At 49.4% G+C, this 26435-nt stretch overlaps 1 protein-coding gene across 2 annotated transcripts; it reads right to left on the reverse strand.

The window, feature by feature from the left end:
• On the reverse strand, positions 1–25518 carry MFSD12 (major facilitator superfamily domain containing 12). 2 transcript variants are annotated; one of them, XM_053372661.1, is made up of 10 exons: positions 24901–25518; positions 12948–13158; positions 12025–12157; positions 8170–8367; positions 6920–7012; positions 5371–5463; positions 4769–4894; positions 3528–3622; positions 1065–1195; positions 1–467 (listed from the first exon to the last, which is right to left on the reverse strand). In XM_053372661.1, the coding sequence occupies exons 1-10, from the start codon at positions 25181–25183 to the stop codon at positions 379–381; spliced, it is 1452 nt and encodes a 483-aa protein (XP_053228636.1). In that variant the 5' UTR covers positions 25184–25518; the 3' UTR covers positions 1–378. The 2 variants fall into 2 exon arrangements, with proteins under 2 accessions (XP_053228636.1, XP_053228635.1); XM_053372660.1 differs by having other exon boundaries at positions 4724–4894; positions 24901–25516.
• Positions 25519–26435: the final 917 nt, after the last annotated feature.

Consider the following 26435-nt stretch of genomic DNA (forward strand, 5'->3'; position numbering starts at 1 on the left):
TTCCTTTTTCTTTCTTTTTTTAATAAAAACACACACCTTTATTTATAATTCTTATATACAAGTAGATTTATATATATATATATGTATATAAAAGTGGTCTGATGTGGCGAGGGCAGGGGAGATAGGGACTTGGGGGGTGGAGAATGTCTTCTTTCATGAGGTCTAGTAACTTTTGTGTTTGACGTGCAAATGGAAGGGCAGGGCGGGTGACGAGACAGAACTGTGCAAAATGTGCAAGGAGGGGGAAAAGGAAAGAGTTGCGAATGGTCCCGATTCTCAAGAGGAAAACAGTTGGGTCGAGGGGAGGGCAGCCCAGTCTTTGGGTTCTCCCTGCCGTGGCGTCTTCTGGATCGCTCCCCTTTCAAAGGAAACATAGCCTCAGTTGACGACCCCAGGATTTTCACCCCCTTCAGAGTCTCTGAGTTCCCGGGATCGCGTGCCGGCCAGTCCTGAAACGGAGACGTCATCTACAGGAGGAAGCGAGAAACAAATTTCACTGAAGTTGTTCATTTAGGTTTCATTATAGGAACTCTAAGGTTATATATAGGGACGTGGGTGGCGCTGTGGGTTAAACCACAGAGCCTAGGACTTGCCAATCGGAAGGTCGGCGGTTCGAATCCCCGCAATGACGGGGTGAGCTCCCGTTGCTCGGTCCCTGCTCCTGCCAACCTAGCAGTTCAAAAGCATGCCAGCGCAAGTAGATAAATAGGTACCACTCCGGCGGGAAGGTAAACGGCGTTTCCATGCGCAGTTCACCAGAAGCGGCTTAGTCCTGCTGGCCACATGACCCGGAAGCTGGACACCGGCTCCCTCGGCCAATAAAGCGAGATGAGCGCCGCAACCCCAGAGCTGGTCACGACTGGACCTAATGGTCAGGGGTCCCTTTTCCTTTAAGGTGCTACTGGAAGGAATTTTTTATTTTTATTTTGTTTCGACTACGGCAGACCAACACGGCTACCTACCTGTAACAAATAAAAATTCATTCATTCATTGTGAGGGGACACCTCTTACACTGGCCGGGTCCCCGTCTCCCCCCCCCCAAGGCAAAACGAAATCCGACTTACGGAACCGGACGCGGATGGGCCAAATCATTATGCAGGCGAGGCCCAAGGTGGCGACGACGGCCATTCCTCCAGTGACGGCCACCATCACCCAACGGTAAAATGGAATGCAGTTGCTGCAACAGTGTTCCGTCCTGGGGAGAGAGAAGGAAAAGGGGAAGGCAACAGGGGCTTGTTAATAAATAATAATAAATAATAATAATAATAATTTATTATTCATACCCCGCCCCTCTGGCTGGGCTTCCCCAGCCACTCTGGTCGGCTTCCAAAAAAATATTAAAACACTGTAATACATCAAACATTAAAAGCTTCCCTAAACAGGGCTGCCTTCAGATGTCTTCTAAAAATCTCTTGGTGTTGTTCTCTTTGACATCTGGTGAGAGGGCGTTCCACAGGGCAGGTGCCACTACCGAGAAGGCCCTCTGCCTGGTTCCCTGTAACTTGGCTTCTCGCAATGAGGGAACCGCCAGAAGGCCCTCGGCGCTGGACCTCAGTGTCCGGGTAGAACGGTGGGGGTGGAGATGCTCCTTCAGGTCTACTGAGCCGTTTAGGGCTTTCAAGGTCAGCCCCAACACTTTGAATTGTGCTCGGAAACGTCCTAGGAGCCAATGTAGATCTTTCAAGACCGGTGTTATAAAGTCTCAGCGGCCGCTCCCAGTCCCCAGTCTAGCTGCCACATTCTGGATTAATTGCAGTTTCCGAGTCACCTTCAAAGGTAGCCCCACGTAGAGCACATTGCAGTAGTCCAAGCGGGAGATAACCAGAGCATGCGCCACTCTGGAGAGACAGTCTGCGGGCAGGGAGGGTCTCATCCTGCGTACCAGGTCGAGCTGCCCTGGACACAGAATTGACCTGTGCCTCCATGGACAGCTGTGAGTCCAAAATGACTCCCAGGCTGCGCACCTGGTCCTTCGGGGGCACAGTTACCCCATTCAGGACCAGGGAATCCTCCACACCTGCCCGCCACCGTCCCCCAAAAACCGTCCTTCTGTCTTGTCAGGATTCAACCTCAATCTGTTAGCCGCCATCCATCCTCCAACCTGTTTAAGGAAGAGCGACTTCGGGCCAAATTCCGGGGAGATCTCTTGCGTACAGAACCGGAAGTGGCCAACAAGCCAGGCGAGAGCTTTCTGGGAAATGATGTACAGTCATCCCTCGCTTGACGGACGGCTTGCAATTCGAACCTTTTGGTTCCCTGAACGCTGCGAACCCAGACGCGATCATTCCGGTTCGTGAACAATTTTCGGCAGCCGAACGTCCCACACGGCTTCCGGATGAGTGCGGTAAGCTCCTGCAGCCAATCGGAAGCCGCGCCTAGGTTTTCAGCAGGTTTACTTATTTAATTTCAACGCCGCTTTATACTTTTAAGAAAAACCTCAAAGCAGTTTGCAGCATATGAAAACAATAAAACGATCGCGGATTCTGTTCAGCCACCAAGGTATGGCTGTACCACTTGATCGGCAAAGCATTTAGCGTATTTTTCGCTCTATAAGACGCACCATACCACAAGACGCACCTAGTTTTTGGAGGAGGAAAACAAGAAAAAAAATATTCTGAATCTCAGAAGCCAGAACAGCAAGAGGGATCGCTGCGCAGTGAAAGCAGCAATCCCTCTTGCTGTTCTGGCTTCTGGGATAGCTGCGCAGCCTGCATTCGCTCCATAAGACGCACACACATTTCCCCGTACTTTTTAGGAGGGGAAAAGTGAGTCTTATAGAGCAAAAAATATGATATTTCTCTTTTTAAATTTTTTTTATTGGTTTTCACAATATTATAAACAAATGAACAGATAAGACAAACAAACATAAACCATAGCCTTATTAAAAATTACAATTATTAACTTTGTTGAGTGACTTCCTCGCTTCACCTTGGTTGAATTTCATTGCATATCCTTTTAACGGTTTTCCAAACCACAATTCTTATAAAATTTAACTTAAACATTAACATCCTTAGATCTTCACATTATGAAATTAAACCTATTAGTTCATCACTTAACATATATAAAATCCTAGGCCGAATCGGCAAAGCATTTAAACGGCTTGCATCAAAATGATAAATACCGTATTTTTTCCTCTATAAGACTCACTTTTCCCCTCCTAAAAAGTAAGGGGAAATGTGTGTGTGCGTCTTATGGAGCGAATGCAGGCTGCGCAGCTATCCCAGAAGCCAGAACAGCAAGAGGGATTGCTGCTGTTCTGGCTTCTGGGATTCAGAATATTTTCTTTCTTGTTTTCCTCCTCCAAAAACTAGGTGCGTCTTGTGGTCTGGTGCATCTTGCAGAGCGAAAAATACGGTAACCAAGTTGAGATCAAAATTATTATACCTCTATTTCAAATCAGGTTTATTATCCAAGGGCTGTTCCTTCTCAGAATTGCTCTCAACGGGAGCAAAGCGTCTCGGACCCTGCAATTGCCACATGCTGTTATGCTACGGTCTGCGGCTTCGGCTGGCAACATTCCTACTTACAGGCACGGGTGCAAGTTCTGGATGATCATGACGCCGACTCCGTTGGCGACTTTATCCGTGAAGCTCATAGCTCCGTAGACAAAGGCACCGCTGTGCTGTCGGAGAAAACAAGATTGCCAAATGGGCTCCAGAAAAGCTCAGCATACATACACACAGAATTGAAAATTGCTACAATTCAAAATGTACTGTAAAGTGTGTTATGAAGATGTAATGGAATGAAACAACATATGATATAAATTATATTATAATAAGGGATGTGGGTGGCGCTGTGGGTTAAACCACTGAGCCCAGGACTTGCCAATCAGAAGGTCGGCAGTTCGAATCCCCATGATGGGGTGAGCTCCCGTTGCTCGGTCCCTGCTCCTGCCCACCTAGCAGTTCGAAAGCACGTCAAAGTGCAAGTAGATAAATAGGTACCGCTCCGGCGGGAAGGTAAACAGCGTTCTACAGGGAGGGCGCCACTACCGAGAAGGCCCTCTGCCTGGTACCCTGTAACTTGGCTTCTCGCAGTGAGGGAACCGCCAGAAGGCCCTTCAGGTATACAGGACTGAGGCTGTTTAGGGCTTTCAAGGTCAGCACCAACACTTTGAATTGTGCTCGGAAACATACTGGGAGCCAATGTAGGTCTTTCAAAACCGGTGTTATGTGGTCTCGGCAGCCGCTCCCAGTCCCCAGTCTGGCTGCCGCATTCTGGATTAATTGCAGTTTCTGGGTCACCTTCAAAGGTAGCCCCACGTAGAGCGCATTGCAGTAGTCCAGGTGGGAGATAACCAGAGCATGCGCCACTCTGACCAGACAGTCTGCGGACAGGGAGGGTCTCATCCTTTGTCCCAGATGGAGCTGCCCTGGACACAGAATTAACCTGCACCTCCATGGACAGCTGTGAGTCCAAAATGACCCCCAGGCTGCGCACCTGGTCCTTTAGGGGCACAGTGACCCCATTCAGGACCAGGGAGTCCCCCACATCTGCCAGCCTCCTGTCCCCCCAAAACAGTCCTTCTGTCTTGTCAGGATTCAACCTCAATCTGTTAGCCGCCACCCAGCCTCCAGGGACTCACACAGGACCTTCACCGCCTTCACTGGTTCCAATTTAAAAGAGAGGTAGAGCAGGGTATCACCCGCATACTGATGATGTATGTGTGCGTGTTTCCCTGGCAAGATTGCCCATGCGCTCTGCGCATGCCCCTGTTACGTACTGTGTTGCTGCCGATGAGGTCGGCCGTCATGGAGAGAGAGGTTACCAGGATTGTGGCCGAACCGGTGCCCAGAAGGACGGCTGCCCCATAGATCTCCACACCGATTCTTTCAGCCAGTGCCACCCAGGAAGCAAACGCCAGGATGATTAGCAAGCCCACGAAGTATGTGAGCTAAAGAGAGAGGAGGCAAGAAAAGAAGAGATTTTGAAAAATTATAGAGGGAAAGAGAAACACACTAGACCAGGAGTCAGCAAACTTTTTCAGCAGGGGGCCGGACCACTGTCCCTCAGACCTTGTAGGGGGCCGGACTATATTTTGAAACACCGTATTTTTTGCTCTATAAGACTCACTTTTTCCCTCCTAAAAAGTAAGGGGAAATGTGTGTGCGCCTTAGGGAGCGAATGCAGGCTGCACAGCTATCCCAGAAGCCAGAACAGCAAGAGGGATTGCTGCTTTCACTGCGCAGCGATCCCTCTTGCTGTTCTGGCTTCTGAGATTCAGAATATTTTTCTTCTTATTTTCCTTCTCCAAAAACTAGGTGCATTTTGTGGTCTGGTGCGTCTTATAGAGCGAAAAATACGGTGAATATAATGAACGGATTCCTATGCCCCACAAATAACCCAGAGATGCATGTGTGAGCTACTCACGTTCCTGCCAATCTTCTTGTTCACAGTCTTCATCAGAAACGAGGAGAGGAAGCCGCTAATGTACATCACCAGGGGAATCGTGGCGATGAACCTCTGCAGGAAGGCAAGAGTCAGGGGGGAAAACGGGATGGACTCTGTTATCTATGGAGGAGGAAGAGCTGAAAACCAGGACCAGCCGTCTCCCAGCTCTATCTGGTACGCAGGATGAGACCCTCCCTGTCCGCAGACTGTCTAGCCAGAGTGGTGCATGCTCTGGTTATCTCCCGCTTGGACTACTGCCATGCGCTCTCCGTGGGGCTGCCTTGGAAGGTGACCCGGAAACTCGCTACAGCAGGCATCCCCAAACTCAGTCCCCCAGATGTTTTGGGACTACAGTTCCCATCATCCCTAGCTAACAGGACCAGTGGTCAGGGATGATGGGATCTGTAGTCCCAAAACTTCTGGAGGGCCGAGTTTGGGGGTGCTGGGCTAGAGTGGTGCATGCTCTGGTTATCTCCTGCTTGGACTACTGCCTTGCGCTCTACGTGGGGCTGCCTTTGAAGGTGACCTGGAAACTACAATTAATCCAGAATGCGGCAGCTAGACTGGGGACTGGGAGCGGCTGCCGAGACCATATAACACTGGTCTTGAAAGACCTACATTGGCTCCCAGGATGTTTCCGAGCACAATTCAAAAGTGTCGGTGCTGACCCTTAAAGCCCTAAATGGCCCAGTAGACCTGAAGGAGCATCTCCACCCTCATCGTCCATCCCAGACACCGGGGTGCATCTCCCAAGGGCCTTCTGGCTGTTCCCTCCCTGCGAGAAGCGAAGTTACAGGGAACCAGGCAGAGGGCCTTCTCGGTGGTGGCGCCCGCCCTGTGGAACGCCCTCCCGTCAGATGTTAAGGAGATAAACAACTATCTGACTTTTAGAAGACATCTGAAGGCAGCCCTGTTTAGGGAAGTATTTAATGTTTGATGTTTTGTCGTGTTTTTAATATTCTGTTGGGAGCCGCCCAGAGTGGCTGGGGAAACCCAGCCAGATGGGCAGGGTATAAATAATAAATTATATTATAATTATATATATATCGGACCTGACAGAAATCCTGCCTGGACCTTGTGAATATTATCTGACAGAACCTTCTTCAACCTATCGGCCAAAATATTAGCAAACATTTCGTAATCCACATTAAGTAACGATTGGCTTAGGAGTTGAATATGTTAAATTGCATAACACTGTGGATAGACGTTAATATGAAAAGAAATAAAGACGTTAATTTTATTTGAAAATAGTATTGGAAAACTGCTACAATGAGTTAGATGGAAAGTCGGCTAAGGGCATTCAAGGAAGTCACCTAACAGAAGTGGGATTATAAAAGTTAGGATAAATGTTTGTCTGTTTTTTGTATCGTAATGTTTTTCTTTTATGTTTGTCATAAATTTGGAAAACCAATAAATTTCTTTTGGGGGGGGGAAATGAAATTGGTCCTTCGCATCCTCAGGAGCCGGTTGCCTTAGCAACCAGGTGAAGGATGCTTCTAGCACCAAGCCTACCTCCAGTCAGACTCACCTTAGGGAGCATCAACGAATTGGTGAGGTACATGGCAATGTAGGTTTGGGAGAGGTTGACGATGAGCCGTGTAGCCATATACAACATTGCCACCTGGAAAGAAAGAGGCGAGACAGGGGAGGAATATTATATAACGTATTTTTCTGTGTATAAGATGCCCCCTATTTTTTAGGGACTCCAATTTAAGAAAATAAACGTAACCTGAACCAAACATAACAAGAGGTATGACTGTATCCTCCAGGAGAAAATAAATAACAATAAATAATCATCATCATCATCATCAAACCTTTATTGCATTAGCATACAGCCATAGCAAGATAAGACAAAAATGCTAGAGAGAAGCAACCTGATAATACAGAATTCAAACGATATTACTGGCATTGTGACATTTAAATTACCCTAAAACAATAATGTAAAAATTTAGTTGCCAGCGCCGGGAATCTAAAATGCAGATGTATATAAAACATATAATGGCCCCAAAATAGGCTCGGCACATTAGGTTAAAAAGGTAATACGAAGAATTAAAACAGGTCCAGGTCTGGGACACACTACCCAGTCAGTGTAGCCCTAAGTTTCAAAGCCTGCACTATAACAACAACAACAACAACAACAACAACAACAACAACAATAATTTATTTATACCCCGCTCATCTGGCTTGGCTTCCCCAGCCACGCTGGGTGGCTCCCAACAAAATATCAAAATACCGTAATGCATCAAACATTAAAAGCTTCCCTAAACAGGGCTGCCTTCAGATGTCTTCTAAAAGTCAGATAGTTGTTTATTTCCTTGACATCTGATGGGAGGGCGTTCCACAGGGCGGGCACCACCACCGAGAAGGCCCTCTGCCTGGTTCCCTGTAGCTTTACTTCTCGCAGGGAGGGAACAGCCAGAAGGCCTTCAGAGATGGACCTCAGTGTCCGGGCAGAACGATGGGGGTGGAGAAGCTCCTTCAGGGATACACAGCCATTTAGGGCTTTCAAGATCAGTACCAGGGCTGCCTTTAGATGTCTTCTAAAAGTCAGATAGTTGTTTATTTCCTTGACACCTGAAGGGAGGGCGCCACCACTGAGAAGACCCTGTGCCTGGTTCCCTGTAACCTCGCTTCTCGCAGGGAAGGAATCGCCAGAAGGCCCTCAGTATCCTGGATTTGGGGCTAGGCCCCCTATATCCCGTGGGGCTAAGGCAACAGGGACCCGGTCACCTGCCTGGGGACAACCATCTTCTTGCTCCCTTCCCCGCTTGAACTCACCTGGTAAAAAGAAGGCTCCAGAAGCCAGTGTTTCCAGAGGAGCAGGGGCCGAGCTGGGCTTTTTCGGTCCGGGGGCAACAGGGGGGTCCGTTCCTCAGGATCCGGCAGCCTGGAAACTGGGGAGCACTTTTCTTTCGTGCCCAGATGGAAGAGAAGCGAAGTGACAGCGCCGATGCCCACCACGATCAGAGACAGGTTCTGAATTTGGGGGGCGGGAAGAGAAAGGCTTTGACTTTCTTTCCCCCCCAATTTTTTTATTGATTTTCAACATTTATCACAAAAATGATGTGACAAAACACACAACAAACACACTACAATAAACCATAGCTGTCAACTTACAGATTTGAAAATAAGGGACCAGCAGCCTCGAAAATAAGGGATCAGCAGCCAAAATAAGGGATTTTCCTAACACAGGTATGTTCAACTTCTGAGCCCCTCCGAGCCAAAGGCAGAAAGCCCAGCCAGCAGCCAAACAAAGCCTCAAGCGGTGGTTCCCACAGCGCAGCAACCCAGCAAAGGGGACACAGCAAGGAAAACCACTGTCACCTCTCTGCTGGGAAGCGCTGAGCAAAGGCGAGTCCCCAGGCAAGGCAGCCGATTTGATCAGCACAAGGCATGCAAGCTCCACCCCCCAGTCGTTCTCAGACTCCTTATTGGGTGAGCAACGCAGCCAAGCAACACAGTTGGAGCCTCCCTCCTCCCTGGCCGGCAGGGAGGGAGGGAGAGGAGCTGCTTCCTTTGAAACCCGGGAAATTTAAGGGACATCATCAATAAGGGACAGCAGCGGGACACAGTGCTGGGATAAGGGACTTTCCCACCAAATAAGGGACGGTTGACAGCTATGCAATAAACTAAACACAAAGAAAAATGGTTTCTTCGAATACCTAATTCTCATTACATTGAGAACTTGACTTCCTCCAATTTCATTATGTCAGTTCTCCAAATTCATACTTCTAATTATATTATATTATTAATTATATTAATTATATTGATTGCTTTCATTTACTAACCTCTTCTCCTTTATTAATATTCTAATCCTTAATATTGACTGCCACGTATTCTTATTCTACGCCTAAGCCTATTTATTACTTCCAGGAATTTTCAAATTTATCTTCTATCACAATATTTAGCTAAATATTCTTTAAATTTCTTCCAAGAGACAAGAAGAGGCTTTGACTTTCTGTGTAACATATATGCCATTCGGGATCCAACTGCCTCTAAACAAGGAATGAGGGTCCATCTTCCTTTCCCACAAAAACTCCCAGAAACGGCCCTTTCCCCCCCATCAACTGAGCTCCATCCTGCAGCAAGGAGTTGCAGAGATCCCAGATCGACCTCTCTTTTAAATCAGAACCAGTGAAGGCGGTGAAGGTCTGGTGTGAGTGTCTGGAGGCGGTTGGAGGATGGATGGCGGATAACAGATTCTAACAAGACAGAAGGACTGTTTTGGGGGGACAGGAGGCGGGCAGGTGTGGGGTACTCCCTGGTCCTGAATGGGGTCACTGTGCCCCCAAAGGACCAGGTGTGCAGCCTGGGAGTCATTCTGGACTCACAGCTGTCCATGGAGGCGCAGGTCAAATCTGTGTCCAGGGCAGCTCCATCTGGGACGCAGGATGAGACCCTCCCTGCCCGCAGACTGTCTGGCCAGAGTGGTGCATACTCTGGTTATCTCCCGCTTGGACTACTGCCATGTGCTCTCCGTGGGGCTACCTTTGAAGGTGACCTGGAAACTGCAACTAATCCAGAATGCAGCAGCCAGACTGGGGACTGGGAGCGGCTGCCGGGACCATATAACCCCGGTCCTGAAAGACCTACATTGGCTCCCAGGACGTTTCCAAGCACAATTCAAAGTGTTGGTGCTGACCTTGAAAGCCCTAAACGGCCTCGGTCCAGTATCCCTGAACCGCCATCGTCCAGCCCAGACACTGAGGTCCAGCTCCGAAGGCCTTCTGGTGGTTCCCTCCCTGCGAGAAGTGAAATTACAGGGAACCAGACAGAGGGCCTTCTTGGTGGTGGCGCCTGCCCTGTGGAACGCCCTCCCATCAGATGTCAACGATCTAGCTTTTAGAAGACATCTGAAGGTAGCCCTGTTTAGGGAAGTTTTTAATGTTTTGATGTTTTATCATGTTTTAAATACAGTGGTACCTCGGGTTAAGTACTTAATTCGTTCCGGAGGTCCATTCTTAACCTGAAACTGTTCTTAACCTGAAGCACCACTTTAGCTAATGGGGCCTCTTGCTGCCACCACACGATTTCTGTTCTCATCCTGAAGCAAAGTTCTCAACCCGAGGTACTATTTCTGGGCTAGCCGAGTCTGTAACCTGAAGCATCTGTGACCCAAGGTACCACTGTATTATTATAAATTATTATTATTAGTTATTATTATTTGTTGTTGGTGGTGGTTGTTGCTATTACGATCATCACCACCATCATCATCAAAGGCCCAGAAGCAATTAAGGACCCTGGTGGAACGGAGACACAGTTCCGCTTCTTTCCTTGCACTCACTCGAAAGACACACTTCCGCTTCTTCCTTGTTGTTATGGCTATCGGGTGGTTGCTTGAGAGCAATCAGGCAAGATGCCTCACTGGTCTGTTCCAGAGCTTTATTATTGGTGCTAAAACCATCTTCCGCAGAAACTGCTGCTTACCTTCTATCACTGTGCCATTGAGAGCGTGCTCACTTATGGCTTATGTGTGTGGTACGGAAGCTGTACTACCCAGGACAGGATGGGGTTGTGCAGAGTTGTTAAGGCAGCAGAGAGCATTGTTGGCTGCCCACTCTCCACCTTAGAGCAGATTTATGCCACAAGGTGCCATAGGAAGGCACTGGACATAGTAAAAGATCCATCGCATCCTGGTCACTGTCTCTTCGAGCTCCTGCCGTCGGGACGGAGATACGGGATGATGAAGACAAGAACGAGCCGTCTTAAGAACAGCTTCTTCTCCAGAGCGATCTCGGCCCTGAATGGGAAGCCTGGACTTTGAAAGTCATCTAATCTTCCTTGCTGTACTACACTGTATTGTTTTACCGTATTTTTCGCACTATAGGACGCTCCCGACCACAGGACGCACCTTGTTTTAGAGGGGGAGAACAAGGGGGGGAAATTATCCCCCTCTCTGCTCAGTGCCCCTTCAGCAAAGCGGCAGGAGAAACCCTTCCACTTCTCCTCCCACTTGGCTGAAGAGGCACTGCGCTGCTCTCCATCTCCCGCTGTGTTCCGGAGGATTCAGGTGGCTATCCCTGAAGCCTGGAGAGCGAGAGGGGTCAGTGCGCACCGACCCCTCTCGCTCTCCAGGCTTCAGCGAAAGCCTGCATTCGCTCCATAGGACGCACACACATTTCCCCTTCATTTTTGGAGGGGAAAAGTGCGTCCTATAGAGCGAAAAATATGTTAATTAGTGTTTTTATGGAGCAGTCAAGTAATTTCGTTGTCCCCGAGAGGGGGCAATGACAATAAAGATATTATTATTATTATTATTAAAAACCTTTACAATGCAGAGCGCCTCTATTCCATGTCTTGCTCACTAGCAGAATCTGAGAGTGGGCGGTCCTCAAATCTTCCCCAGCAGAGCAGTCTCCTGACCCCCAGACTACACCTCCTCTCTTTGCACGAAAGCCTACTGCGCGAGGAAGGCTTGGGGCGACCTCCCTCCTCCCCGCTTTGCTCAGGCAAGGGTCCTGGCACCGCCTCGCATCCTCCAAGCCCTGCGTCTCCTCCCCACTAAAGGCGTGGCTTCCTTCCTCCGCTGAGGAAGTGCTGCTTCCCACGATCTTTGGGGCCTCTCTGTAATCCATCTGTCTTTCCCCCCCTCAGCCCCTGAGCCGATGGCACTTCCCTGACACTTGCACTCACCCGAAAGACGGGGATGTCGTGGCGGCCGAGGTGGTGGCTTTGCTCTGGCTGCCCGCGGTGGCCCACCTGGAAGTGAAGGAGGAGCCAGGCTGCTGCATAAACAGTGATATTGGCCATGACGGTGAAGGCATACCTGTAAAAGCCATGGGAGAGAATGCGGTCAGGAATCACGCGGTTCAAGGATGGAGTTTAATAATAAATTTTATTTATACCCGGCCAGAGCCAGGCTCAGGGTGGCTAGCACCAGTAAAATTACAGTAAAATCGTAAGGGGGGGGGACCAATTAAAATACAGCTTAAAATGCAATTTAAAATGCAGCCTCATTTTAATAGTAGCCCATAAATCAAAACCGTAAGGGGAGGGAAACATAAGGGTCAGACTGAGTCCAAACCAAAGGCCAGGCGGAACAGCTCTGTCTTGCAGGCCCTGCGGAAAGATGTCAAGTCCCGCAGGGCCCTGGTCTCTTGGGACAGAGCGTCCCACCAAATCGGGGCCAGTACTGAAAAGGCCCTGGGCCCTAGTTGTGACCAATCTAACCACCTTGCGACCTGGGACCTCCAAAGTGTTGTCATTTGTGGACCTTAAGGTCCTCCGTGGGGCATACTGGGAGAGGCGGTCCCGTAGGTAAGAGGGTCCTAGGCTGCATAGGTCTTTAAAGGTCAAAACCAGCACCTTAAACCTGATCCTGTACTCCACCGGGAGCCAATGCAGCTGGAAAAGCACTGGGTGAATATGCTCCCATGGCAGAGACCCCGTAAGGAGCCTCGCTGCAGCATTCTGCAACCGCTGGAGTTTCTGGGTCAGCTTCAAGGGCAGCCCTGCGTAGAGCGAGTTACAGTAGTCAAGCCAGGAGGTGACCGTCGCGTGGATCACTGTGGCCAGGTCGGGGTGGGAAAGTCCTTTGGTTGAGTGCCAGGCCTCACCGGAAAGCTGTGAGCTCCACTTTTCCATGATCACTGTCCACCAACTCTGGGATGAGAGAGAGGTGGGAGATTTGGGTAGCAGCCCAGCCGAACTGGAAGATGACGATGAAGGGGATGAAGTAGATGAGGGCTGCAAACTGGGGGGTGTTCTCTGAGCATCCCAGGCAAGGGTTAAAAATGAAGGGGAAGGACAGGAGGACGCAGATGGTACCTACAAGAGAAGGAAATAAGAGAGAGATAGAAGGAAGGGGCATTTTAAAACACTGGGAGCAGGCTCCGCAAAGGTGCTCTCCGTTTATTTCAGAAGCACTTACGGACTGCTCAATATATATACAGTGGTAAAGGTAAAGGTAAAGGTACCCCTGCCCGTACGGGCCAGTCTTGTCCGACTCTAGGGTTGTGCACCCATCTCACTTAAGAGGCCGAGGGCCAGCGCTGTCTGGAGACACTTCCGGGTCACATGGCCAGCGTGACGAAGCTGCTCTGGCGAGCCTGCACCAGCGCAGCACACGGAAACGCCCTTTACCTTCCCGCTAGAAAGCGGTACCTATTTATCTACTTGCACTTGGGGTGCTTTCAAACTGCTAGGTGGGCAGGAGCTGGGACCGAAAGACGGGAGCTCACCCCGCCGCGGGGATTCAAACCGCCGACCATGCGATCGGCAAGTCCTAGGCGCTGAGGTTTTACCCACAGCGCCACCCACGTTAAATACTTGCGTTAAATACCTCGGGTTAAATACTTACCGTATTTTTTGCTCTATAAGACTCACTTTTTCCCTCCTAAAAAGTAAGGGGAAATGTGTGTGCGTCTTATGGAGCGAATGCAGGCTGTGCAGCTATCCCAGAAGCCAGAACAGCAAGAGAGATTGCTGCTTTCGCTGCGCAGCGATCCCTCTTGCTGTTCTGGCTTCTGGGATTCAGAATATTTTTTTTATTGTTTTCCTCCTCCAAAAACTAGGTGCGTCTTGTGGTCTGGCGTGTCTTATAGAGTGAAAAATACAGTAATTCGTTATGGAGGTCCGTACTTAACCTGAAACTGTTCTTAACCTGAAGCACCACTTTAGCTAATGGGGCCTCCTGCTGCTGCCACGCCACCAGAGCACGATTTCTGTTCTTATCCTGAAGCACTATTTCTGAGTTAGCGGAGTGTGTAACCTGAAGCGTATGTAATCCGAGGTACTACTGTACAGTGGTATCCAGGGGTGGATTTAGGTTTGATGAGGCCCTAAGCCAGGGGATCAGCAAACTTTTTCAGCTTTGGGTCAGTCCACTGTCCCGCAGACCTTGTGGTGGGCCGCACTATATTTTGGAAAAAAATACGAACGCATTCCTATGCCCCACAAATAACCCAGAGATACATTTTAAATAAAAGGACACATTCTACTCATGTAAAAACACGCTGATTCCCGGACCGTCCACGGGCCGGATTTAGAAGGCAATTTGGCATCCGCACAACATGACCAGTCCAACGAAGTTGATGTTGAAGAATCATCGCTTTGACGCTGGCGATCTTTGCTTCTACCAGTACACTGGCATTTGTTCGCCTGTCTTCCCAGGGGATGTGTAAAATATTTCGGAGACACCATTGATGGAATCTTTCGAGGAGTTGGAGATGGCGTTTATAAGTGGTCCACGTTTCACGAGCATACAGTAAGGTTGGCAGTGCAACAGCTTTGTAAACAAGTGAAAAGGAAAAGTAAATCTGTTCATATCACAAGCATTTTGGTTTCCCTGCGAATGTCCCGGTCCTCAAACACTCTGCGCTTCAATTGGGAGAAAGCTGCACTCGCAGAACTCAGGCGATGCTGGATTTTGTTATCCGTGTCGGCCCTTGTGGAAAGATAACTGCCCAGGTAGGAGAAGCGATCAACATTTTCCAACGTTCACACCACTGAGTTCGATTTGTGGCGCTGCAGAGGGCTTGTTTCATGCTTGTTGGTGCAGCACTTTGGTTTTAAACAATAGCAAGCCAAGATCAAGACAAAAGGGTGTGATTAACTTGGCTGGGAAACAGGGGCATGTAAATATCTCTTTTGCAACATTCAATTGGTGTATGGTGGAGGTCGAGGGAGTGGCAGGGGCAAGCCCTGATGATCAGGTCTTCCTCCCAACATTTGATGTATTCATGATGTAATTTTAGGTGTGTTGTGGGTATCTCTGTAAAACTGATAAAAGTGGGAGCCATCCTGCTACTTCCATGTGGTGGGTGAAAGTATTGTTGCAACAATTGTCAAATAAAGATCAAGCCTACTGGCTGTTTTGCTCCTCTATTCCTGGTTGGGTCTTTTTCAAGGATTTTCCTACAACAGCTTTTATGAATGTACAGTGTTCTCTTGGTTCTCAAACTTTATCCATTCCGGAAGTCCGTTCCAAAACCAAAGCGTTCCAAAACCAAGGCGCACTTTCCCATAGAAAGCAATGCAAAACAGATTGATCCGTTCCAGACTTTTAGAAACAGCCCCCTAAAACTGCAATTTAACATGAATTTTACTATCTGACGGGACTTTTGATCCATTAAATGAAAGCAATAATGTACTGCAGTCACACACACAAACGATCAGTAGCTGAACTGAGTTCCACACAGTCACAGAAACAAAACAAAGAGAGTCACAAAAACGCAAAATACCGTAGTTTTCGCTCTATAAGACGCACCAGAGCACAAGACCACAAGACGCACCTAGTTTTTGGAGGAAAACAAGAACAAAAATATTCTGAATCTCAGAAGCCAGAACAGCAAGAGGGATCTCTGCGCAGTGAAAGCAGCAATCCTTCTTGCTGTTCTGGTTTCTGGGATAGCTGCGCAGCCTGCATTCGCTCCATAAGACGCACACACATTTCCCCTTACTTTTTAGGAGGGGAAAAGTGAGTCTTATAGAGCAAAAAATAGCGGTAAATAGTGAAAACGGACAGACCTCAGCGTAACACTCAAATGGGAAGGGTAGCGCTCAAAACGGAGCACGTTCGGCTTCCGAAAAATGTTCGCAAACCGGAACGCTTGCTTCCAGGTTTGCAGCGATTGGGTTCCAAGTTGATTGAGAACCAAGGTACCACTGTATGTATGTATGACGATGATTATAGCTGCTATGGGCAGGTAGTAAATTTGAAACAATAAATGCATCTCTACTTTTCTTCCTTTCTACAGATGTCATCAGAGACATCACCTTACCAACACAGGTCCGTATAGTTAAAGCTAAGGTTTTCCCAGTAGTGATGTATGGAAGTGAGAGCTGGACCATCAAGAAGGCTGATGGCCGAAGAATGGATGCTTTTGAATTCTGGTGCTGGAGGAGACTCTTGAGAGTCCCATGGACTGCAAGAAGATCAAACCTCTCCATTCTGAAGGAAATCAGCCCTGAGTGCTCACTGGAAGGACAGATCCTGAAGCTGAGGCTCCAAGACTTTGGCCACCTCAGGAGAAGAGAAGACTCCCTGGAAAAGACCCTGATGTTGGGAAAGATGGAGGGCGCAAGGAGAAGGGGACGACGGAGGACGAGATGGTGGGACAGTGTTCTCGAAGCTACCAGTATGAGTTTGACCCAACTGCAGGAGGCAGTGGAAGACAGGAGGGCCTGGCGTGCTCTGCTCCAGGGGGTCACGAAGAGGCGGACACGACTAAACGACTAAACAACAACAGATGTCATCACAAAATGAAGCTAAAATCCAGTCACATGTGCCCACACACATCTCCCAGTGGATTCAAAAACGCTTTGCTGATTGCTTGTAGCTCGGTCGTGTGTCCTCATTCCCCAACACCCCCATCCTGGGCAAAGTTCACCTTTTTGAAGAAGAAAAATCTCACCTGCTTGATGAGATCATTGCTTATCTAAAGCCTTAGAAGTCTGTCCACCCCTCCAGTCACAAGACCCTCTGTCCCAATCTAGAAGTGCTCCCAGATTCACTTTGAACCAGAAAAATTCGGACGCGGATCTGTTTGCTTTCTGATGATTAATCCTCCTGTGATTTGGGAAAGGAACAAAACCAGGAAGGCGACAGGCCACCGATGATACCCTTTTTGCAAGTTTCATCAGAAAAGGGAACTTCTCAGCGCGACTAAGAAAAGTCAGATGTTTGAGCCATACAGCATCTGTACTTTCCAATTCCTCTTTTTAAAAGAGAAAAAAAGTTTTGCTGAGTTATCTGCCCCTCACAAACACACACGGCGTTATCAAGAGCTAACACTCCCCTCCAAGGTTTGTGTGTCTCTGCCAACCGTTCTGCTGCAGGATATTATTTTCTGGGGTTTTCACCGCCACAAATTAAAACCAAAAAACTGTAAAATTCAAGCTGCCCAGGACGGCATTCTGCACAAAGCAGTTAACTTTAGTTTGCAGATCCGACGTTAGTTCATTTCAGCGGGTCTGCTCTCTAGGGTCCCTTCCCGAAGTTAAACTAAGTTCCTAGTCCTCAGCCAATTACCGTATTTTTTGCTCTATAAGACTCACTTTTTCCCTCTTAAAAAGTAAGGGGAAATGTGTGTGCGTCTTATGGAGTGAATGCAGGCTGCGCAGCTATCCCAGAAGCCAGAACAGCAAGAGGGATTGCTGCTTTCGCTGCGCAGCGATCCCTCTTGCTGTTCTGGCTTCTGAGATTCAGATTATTTTTCTTGTTTTCCTCCTCCAAAAACTAGGTGCGTCTTGTGGTCTGGTGCGTCTTATAGGGAGAAAAATACGGTAATTGGCAACAATGGACCCAAGTCAGTCGCGGCCATTCGTTTCAATGGGTTTACTCTGAGCAGGGCAAACGCTGGGTAAAACCTCATATAGTCTTGCAGAGATTGGGGCGTTTCTGCACGTACAAAAATCTACCCAAGGCTAGTACAGACCCGGTGAAATGAAAGGGCACAAGTTCCTTGCATCCGTTCATTTCAAAGGGGTCTACTCTCGAGTAAAACATAAGGATCTAGCCTGAACATCTGAAGGCAGCCCTGTTTAGGGAAGCTTTTAATGTTTAACAGACCACAGTATTTTAATACTTTGCTGGAAGCCGCCCAGAGTGGCTGGGGAAACCCAGCCAGATGGGTGGGGTATAAATAACAAATTATTATTATTATTATTAACTTGCCGCTGACCCTCAAATAGGAAAGGGAGGTATCCCATCTAGAGTCTGCCCCACACTCACTTTTTTGTGGTCATGTGAGCAGAGGCGTGATTTTTGACCAGCTGGACTCATCCCCTTGTGGACCTTGGCCACAGCTTTCGCCATCAGCCGCCCACCGGAAAAACCAACTCAACTCCAATCTCAGCTGCGGAGGCTGTGGGGAGGTTGAAAATCACAGCCAGGCACCAAACAATCACTTTCAAAAATGGAATATATATATATATGAGAGTTATTTACAGAAATATAACAGTGCTACAATACCTATGGCAACATTTGAGTGACCCTTGTTTAAAGTAACTGTTAAGAAACAAGGGTACAAATTGTTGTAAGAAGGTATCAGAAAACGTAGAAAGAGTAAGGTAATAAGGATCATTACATTCAACACCAGGAAAAAAGTTTGCATGAGGAAATCCTAGGACGTCTACTTTATGTTAGTAAGAATATGAGGGAAAAAGAGACTGTATAGATTTAACTTAAGTTTAATTTCTGTAAACTCACAGATTATTATTTGCATATGGTTGTTTTTTATTTTTGTCGATTCAAGAGTGTGTATATTATTTATGCCAGGGGTCAGCAAACTTTTTCAGCAGGGGGCCGGTCCACTGTCCCTCAGACCTTGTGGGGGGCCAGACTATATTTTGGGGGGGGGAATGAACGAATTCCTATGCCCCACAAATAACCCAGAGATGCATTTGAAATAAAAGGACACATTCTACTCATGTCAAAACACCAGGCAGGCCCCACAAATAACCCAGAGATGCATTTTAAATAAAAGGACACATTCTACTCATGTAAAAACATGCTGATTCCTGGACCATCCGTGGGCCAAGTTGAGAAGGCGATTGGGCCGGATCTGGAAGTGTGAAGTCGTGTTCAGGATGCACAACCTTTGCAGAAGGCCATATAAAGTCTCACACCCGCGTTTTGAAAATCGGCGAGTCGTGGCCGTTCCTTTCGGTGGGTCTACTCGGAGAAGAACGAACGCAGGAGTCAAGCCAAAGCCTCGCGATTGGCTTTGAAGACGGCGCACAGTGCAATTAACAGTGACAAAGGGGTATTGTTTGAAGAGAATTGGTGCGTACAAACGAACAAGTGTTTAAAGAAGGTATGACCGGGGTCATAACCAAATGCCCCAACTGCCTTGTGAGGTGGACTCTCCTTCCTTGAAGCAGAGATTGGATGGCTATCTGTCATGGCTGCTTTATATAATAATATAATAATAATAATTTATTATTTATACCCTGCCCATCTGGCTGGGCTTCCCCAGCCACTCTGGGCGGCTTCCCAAAAAATATTAAAATACTGTAATACAGCAAACATTAAAAGCTTCCCTAAACAGGGCTGCCTTCAGATGTCTTCTAAAAGTCAGATAGTTGCTTATTTCCTTGACATCTGATGGGAGGGCGTTCCACAGGGCAGGCGCCACCACCGAGAAGGCCCTCTGCCTGGTTCCCTGTAACCTCACTTCTCGCAGAGAGGGAACCGCCAGAAGGCCCTCGGCACTGGACCTCAGTGTCCAGGCAGAACGATGGGGGTGGAGACGCTCCTTCAGGGATACTGGGCTGTTTAGGGCTTTCAAGGTCAGCACCAACACTTTGAATTGTGCTCGGAAACGTACTGGGAGCCAATGTAGGTCTTTCAAGACCGGTGTTATATGGTCTCGGCGGCCGCTCCCAGTCCCCAGTGTGGCTGCCGCATTCTGGATTAGTTGTAGTTTCCAGCTTTAGCTTTAGCTGAGATTCCTACATTGCAAAGGGGGGTTGGGATGGATGACCTTTGGAGGGCCTCAATTCTGTGATTTTTATGCCCACGAGTTGTAGCATTAGGAGAGAGCGAAGCAGATCTTCCTTCCGGAGGGAACACGATCAGGGCTGAGCGATCTTTTGTCGCGGGTTCTCAGAAAGCCCTGACTCATCGCAAATGGAGGCAGTGGCGATAAGCCATGCGGAGCTCTTGTTCTTGTTGGAACACAGCGTCCCAACAAACATGTCGAAAAAGCCCTGAAGTAGCAATTTATGACCCCACCGGCCAGGTTTTCCTAAGAGTTCAGCGCAAGGGGAAACGGTGGAAGTGGGAGAATCAGAAGGGAGAGTAAACAGGAACGACGTCCTTCCAGCCGGGAACATACGAAGTCAACACATTTAATGCTTAAACTAAACCAAGGCTCAGCATAAAAGACAGAAGGGATCTGGCGGACGAGATCGCAGATAAGCGCCTCTCCTGCTGATCACCTATGGCAGGCAGGTCCAACTCTCTAGAGCAGGGGTAGGCAAGAAGAAGAAGAGTTTGGATTTGATATCCCACTTTATCACTACCCAAAGGAGTCTCAAAGCGGCTCACATTCTCCTTTCCCTTCCTCCCCCACAACAAACACTCTGTGAGGTGAGTGGGGCTGAGAGACTTCAGAGAAGTGTGACTGGCGCAAGGTCACCCAGCAGCTGCATGTGGAGGAGCGGAGACGCGAACCTGGTTCACCAGATTACGAGTCCACTGCTCTTAACCACTACACCACACTGGCAAACTAAGGCCCAGGGGCTGGATGCGGCCCAATCACCTTCTCAATCCGGCCTGCGGACGGTCTGGGAATCACCGTGTTTTTACATGAGATGGCGCTGTGGATTAAACCACAGTGCCTAGGACTTGCTGATCAGAAGGTCGGCGGTTCGAATCCCCACGACGGGGTGAGCTCCTGTTGCTCAGTCCCTGCTCCTGCCAACCTAGCAGTTCGAAAGCACATCAAGTGCAAGTAGATAAATAGGTACTACTCTGGCAGAAAGGTAAACGGCGTTTCCGTGCGCTGCTCTGGTTCGCCAGAAGCGGCTTAGTCCTGCTGGCCACATGACCCGGAAGCTGTACGCCGGCTCCCTCGGCCAGTAAAGCAAGATGAGCGCCGCAACCCAAGAGTCGGCCACGACTGGACCTAATGGTCAGGGGTCCCTTTACCTTTACCAGACAGGTAAAAATCACCCAAGGAAGGTTGCACAGGTAGCACAGGGAGGAGTGCTGCCTAGTGGGCAGAGGAGGGCAATGGAGACGTTCAAGGCTCTGGAAGCCAAGCCTGATGAAAAACGGTCGAAGGAGCTGGGGATGTTCAGCCTGGGAAAGAGGAGACTGAGAGGAGAGCCATCTTCTGATATCTCAAGGCCCGCCACATGGAAGATGCGAGCCAGCTTGTTTTCTCCTGCTCCGGAGGGCAGCACTTGAACCCGCGGCTTCCGGGGACGAGAAAGGAGACCGCGACTAAACGTGCGGGAAAATACTTTCCGACAGTAAGAGCTGTTTGGCAGCAGAACGGTCTCCCATGGGAGGCAGCAGACACTCCTTCCTTGGAGGCCTTTAAGCAGAGGTTGGATGGCTGTCTGTTTTGGATGCTTTAGCTGAGATTCCTGCCTTGCAGGGGGTTGGGCTAGATGACCTTTGGGGGGCCCCTTCCACTTTGATAATTCTATAATAAGAGGAGATCATTAAGTGTGAAGTGCCCAGTTCTTCCCGAAGGTGCAAAGGGGGGAGATCTTGACGGATGCAAAAGAGAGATTTTACTTTCTTGGGCTCCATGATCACTGCAGATGGTGACATCAGCCACGAAATTAAAAGACTCCTGCTTCTTGGGAGAAAAGCAATGACAAACCTAGACAGCATCTTAAAAAGCAGAGACATCACCTTGCCAACAAAGGTCCGTATAGTAAAAGCTCTGGTTTTCCCAGGAGTGATGTATGGAAGTGAGAGCTGGACCGTAAAGAAGGCTGATCGCCGAAGAATGGATGCTTTTGAATTCTGGTGCTGGAGGAGACTCTTGAGAGTCCCATGGACTGCAAGAAGATCAAACCTCTCCATCCTGAAGGAAATCAGCCCTGAGTGCTCACTGGAAGGACAGATCCTGAAGATGAGGCTCCAGGACTTTGGCCACCTCAGGAGAAGAGAAGACTCCCTGGAAAAGACCCTGATGTTGGGGAAGATGGAGGGCACAAGGAGAAGGGGACGACAGAGGACGAGATGGTGGGACAGTGTTCTCGAAGCTATCAGCATGAGTTTGACCAAACTGCGGGAGGCAGTGGAAGACAGGAGTGCCTGGTGTGCTCTGGTCCAGGTGGTCACAAAGAGGCGGACACGACTAAACAACAACAACAACATGATAAGAGGAGATCATTATGTCTGAGGTGCCCAGTTCTTCCCGAAGGTGCAAAGGGAGGCGATCTCGATGGATGCGAAAGATTTGGGCCAAGGTATCAACCTCTGAACAAGAGTCAGGGAACTGGGTTGTCTCCCTACAAGACACAGCTGAAAGAAGGGGGAAGTCCAGGTTTCGAAAAAAACAGATGTGAGAGGTTTTATAAGATTTATGAATAGCTGCCCTAGAAGTTCCCCTGCCCTCTCTCAGACACAAGAGTTTGCGGAACTTGGAACCACGTTTTGCCGTTAACTGATCATAGTTTCCCTCCTACATAGAATCACTGAATTGTAGACTTGGAAGAGACCCAAGGGTCATCAAGACAAACCCCATGAAATGCAGGAATATGCATAAGTCCCGTACGGCGATCGAACCTGCGACCTTGGCGTGCTCTAACCAACTGTAGGCTTTCATGTTTAATGTGAAGAGAATGGGGGCTGTATGAATGGCCACCGTGTTCCCCTATCCCTGATTCCAGAGGACTAGGACTAGCCGCCTGAGAAACAGTTTCTATCCAAATGCGATTTTGGTTTTAAACACAGTGTAAGCCTAGGGCTTGCCGATCAGAAGGTCGGCAGTTCGAATCCCCACGACGGGGTGAGCTCCAGTTGCTCAGTCCCTGCTCCTGCCAACCTAGCAGTTCAAAAGCATGCCAGCGCAAGTAGATAAATAGGTACCACTCCGGCGGGAAGGTAAACGGCGTTTCCGTGCGCTGCTCTGGTTCGCCAGAAGCGGCTTAGTCCTGCTCACCACAAGACCCGGAAGCTGTACGCCGGCTCCCTCGGCCAGTAAAGCGAGATGAGCGCCGCAACCCCAGAGTCGGCCACGACTGGACCTAATGGTCAGGGGTCCCTTTACCTTTACTTTAAGGTAGTCTCTATGGGAGTATATTGTATTTAATAATGGGGTATCAGAGTTTTTAGGGGGCTAATCAGGCTGGGATAGTAGGCTTGTGGGTTTCTGAATGTCTGATGTAGATTTTTTTCAATTTCGTTATTCTGTAGGGGACAATGGCAATAAAGATTATCGTATCGTATCAAAGAAGCATTCCACACTCTGGGGAGGGAACGCTGTTTCTAAATAATATTAATTTAATTGCGGCAGGTAATCTCCTCCATTGATTCGAATTGCGGTAGGGAATGGGGGCAAAAGGGACGCGGGTGGCGCTGTGGGTTAAACCACAGAGCCTAGGACTTGCCGATCAGAAGGTCAGCGGTTCGAATCCCTGCAACGGGGTGAGCTCCCGTTGCTCGGTCCCACCTCCTGCCCACCTAGCAGTTCGAGAGCACGTCAAAGTGCAAGTAGATAAATAGGTACCGCTCCGGCAGGAAGGTAAACGGCGTTTCTGTGGGCTGCTCTGGTTCGCCAGAAGCGGGTTAGTCCTGCTGGCCACATGACCCGGAAGCTGGACGCCGGCTCCCTCGGCCAATAAAGTGAGATGAACGCCGCAACCCCAGAGTTGGTCACGACTGGACCTAATGGTCAGGGGTCCCTTTGCCTTTAATGGGAGCAACAGTGGCTGCTGGACTCCCAACTCCAAGGACCCCTTTCTCACCATTTGCCCCACCTGAGAGAGATAAACCTCCACCAGCCATGGCAGTCTACCACTGGGCAACAAACCAGTCAACACAGCTGTATTCCTCAAGTCCTGCTTGCAAATATCAAAGAAGCATGGAGTGGAAAATGGACCGCTGAACTTGATGACCTTTCTGACCTGACCTCATATGACTTTTTTTGAAGGCACAGATGCACTTAGTGGCTATTTATCAAGATACAGTGGTACCTCGGGTTACAGATGCTTCAGGTTACAGACTCCGCTAACCCAGAAATAGTGCTTCAGGTTAAGAACTTTGCTTCAGGATGAGAACAGAAATCGTGCGGCGGCAGCAGGAGACCCCATTAGCTAAAGTGGTGCTTCAGGTTAAGAACAGTTTCAGGTTAAGAACGGACCTCCGGAACGAATTAAGTACTTAACCCGAGGTACCACTGTAATCTAAAATCAACCCTCCATGTTCAGGCACAGTGTACCACATGAAGGCAGCTAAAAGCCTTTTAAGAGAAGGATTTTTTTTAAAAAAACACCCTTATCCCAGATACTAAGTGCCTTGGGTTGAAAATTGTTAAGACTGCCAATCCACATTGCATTTTTAAATATGTGCTTTACCATACTGCGATGTTGTCGCAAGTTGCTTCGTAGGAATTTGTGTGTAAAATAAACAATAAATTTTTTATTTATTGAATTTATATACACCTGGGGCTCTGAGGGCGGTTCACAGAACAAAATCAAGATATAAAACCACAAAATACCTAATAAAAATTAAAACAACCCCCCAAAAAACACATTTTAAAAGGGCAATTTATTTTTAAATAAAATGTGAAGCTGTTTTTGTCACTGATGCCAGTGCTGTTAAGCGGCTTTGAGAGGTTTCAATGTAACCAACTCACATTTGGAAACAAATAAAATAATCAAACGCCGGGAAGAGATGTGCTCAGCTGTCCTCTGTCAGAAGCAAGATGCTGGGGCGGAGGAGGATCCGGCAAGCCCCAGGCAAGGCCGGTTCTGCCCAGCCCGGGCCTGTCTCTCTCTCTTCCTAGATATTTGCAAAGCCACAGCTCTTCCTGCAAACAACCCCCCCCCCGATCTCTCTTCCCCACCCTCTCCACCATTCCCGCGCCGCTGCAAGCTCACCGGCCAAGTGCCACGACTTCCTCCTCCCGTAGCGCCCGCAGCCGCCGGCCTGATCCGCCTCGTAGCCCACCAGCGGCGTGCAGACGCCGTCGGCCACTTGCCCCACCAGCAAGAGCGCCCCCGCGTGGCTGGTGCTATAGCCCAGGATGGAGTGGAAGTAAACCAGCAAGTAGGTGAACCACATCGAGGCGCACAGGTCGTTGAGAAAGTGCCCCACCGAATAGCTGAGCCGGGAGCGCGCCGACAAAGGCTCCGGCGGCGGCCGCCGCTGGGAGTCTCCCATGGCGCACCAGCCGCGCGTAAAAGCGCACCAGCCGCGCGTAAAAGCGCACGGGCAGGGCGCATCAGCTTCCGAGCAGGCGGGCGTCCAGGGCGGGCCCGGACGGAGCCCAGCGGAGGCAGAGGAGAGCCGGGACGCGCGGGAGGCTCTGTCCAGCCATGCGTCCTCCGGCCGGCTTTTATGGGCTCCGGGAAACCCCCCGTGCGCGTCGGAGGCGCGTCCAGCTGGCCGGTTCCGCGGCGCCCCCAAGCGGGCTGGCACCACCACCGCGCGCAGATCTCCGCGGCGCCTCCTCCTCCATCGCGGATCCGAGGCCAAGCCGCTGCCGGAGCCAATAGGCAGGCTCCGGGGGTGGAGGAAAACCCGCCCGAGCGCAGGAGGAGCCGGGCGCCGCGCTCCCCGCCCCGTTGCCGCCCCGGGCGATTCTGCTTCCTAGTAGCGTTAAGAGAAGCGAAACGGCCACGGTGGCAGATTCCTGGCGCTTGTGTCAGCAAGCATCGGCCCCGCTCCTTCGGCTTCAGCGGAAACCTACTCCAGAGTAGACCCATTGGAATGAATGCCCTTGTAATTTCGAGGGGTCTGGCCCACGCTCTGCTTTCTAAAGCAGGGTTTTCCAAACGTGGGTCTCCAGCGGGGTTTTTTTGGGACTACAATTCCCATCTTCCTGACCCCTGGTCCTGCTAGCTAGGGATGATGGGAGTTGTAGTCCTCAACAAGCGGAGACCAAAGTTTGGGAAGCCTAGTTTTCTAAAGGATATTGAACACACCTTTGAAGCGCGTGACTTCCCCCAGAGAACCCTGGGAACTGAAATTTGTTAAAGGTAAAGGTAAAGGGACCCCGGACCATTAGGTCCAGTCGTGACCGACTCTGGGGTTGCAGCGCTCATCTCACTTTACTGGCCGAGGGAGCCGGCGTACAGCTTCTGCAAATTAACAGCTTTGTGAAGGGGGAAAACTACAGCTCCCATGAGCCTTTGAGGGAATTCAGGGGCTTCCAATGAATACCGTATTGGATATGTGTGTGTGTGTTTTAGCTGTGGACACCTGAAGTTCTGTGTCCAGTTCTGGGCGCCACAATTTAAGATGGGATGCGGGTGGCGCTGTGGGTTAAACCACAGAGCCTAGGACTTGCCGATCAGAAGGTCGGTGGTTTGAATCCCCGCAATGACGGGGTGAGCTCCCGTTGCTCGCTCCCTGCTCCTGCCAACCTAGCAGTTTGAAAGCATGTCTAAGTGCAAGTAGATAAATAGGTACC

This window comes from Podarcis raffonei, chromosome 18 (genome assembly GCF_027172205.1).
Source record: "Podarcis raffonei isolate rPodRaf1 chromosome 18, rPodRaf1.pri, whole genome shotgun sequence".
In the NCBI taxonomy this organism is placed as follows: Eukaryota; Metazoa; Chordata; class Lepidosauria; order Squamata; family Lacertidae; genus Podarcis; species Podarcis raffonei.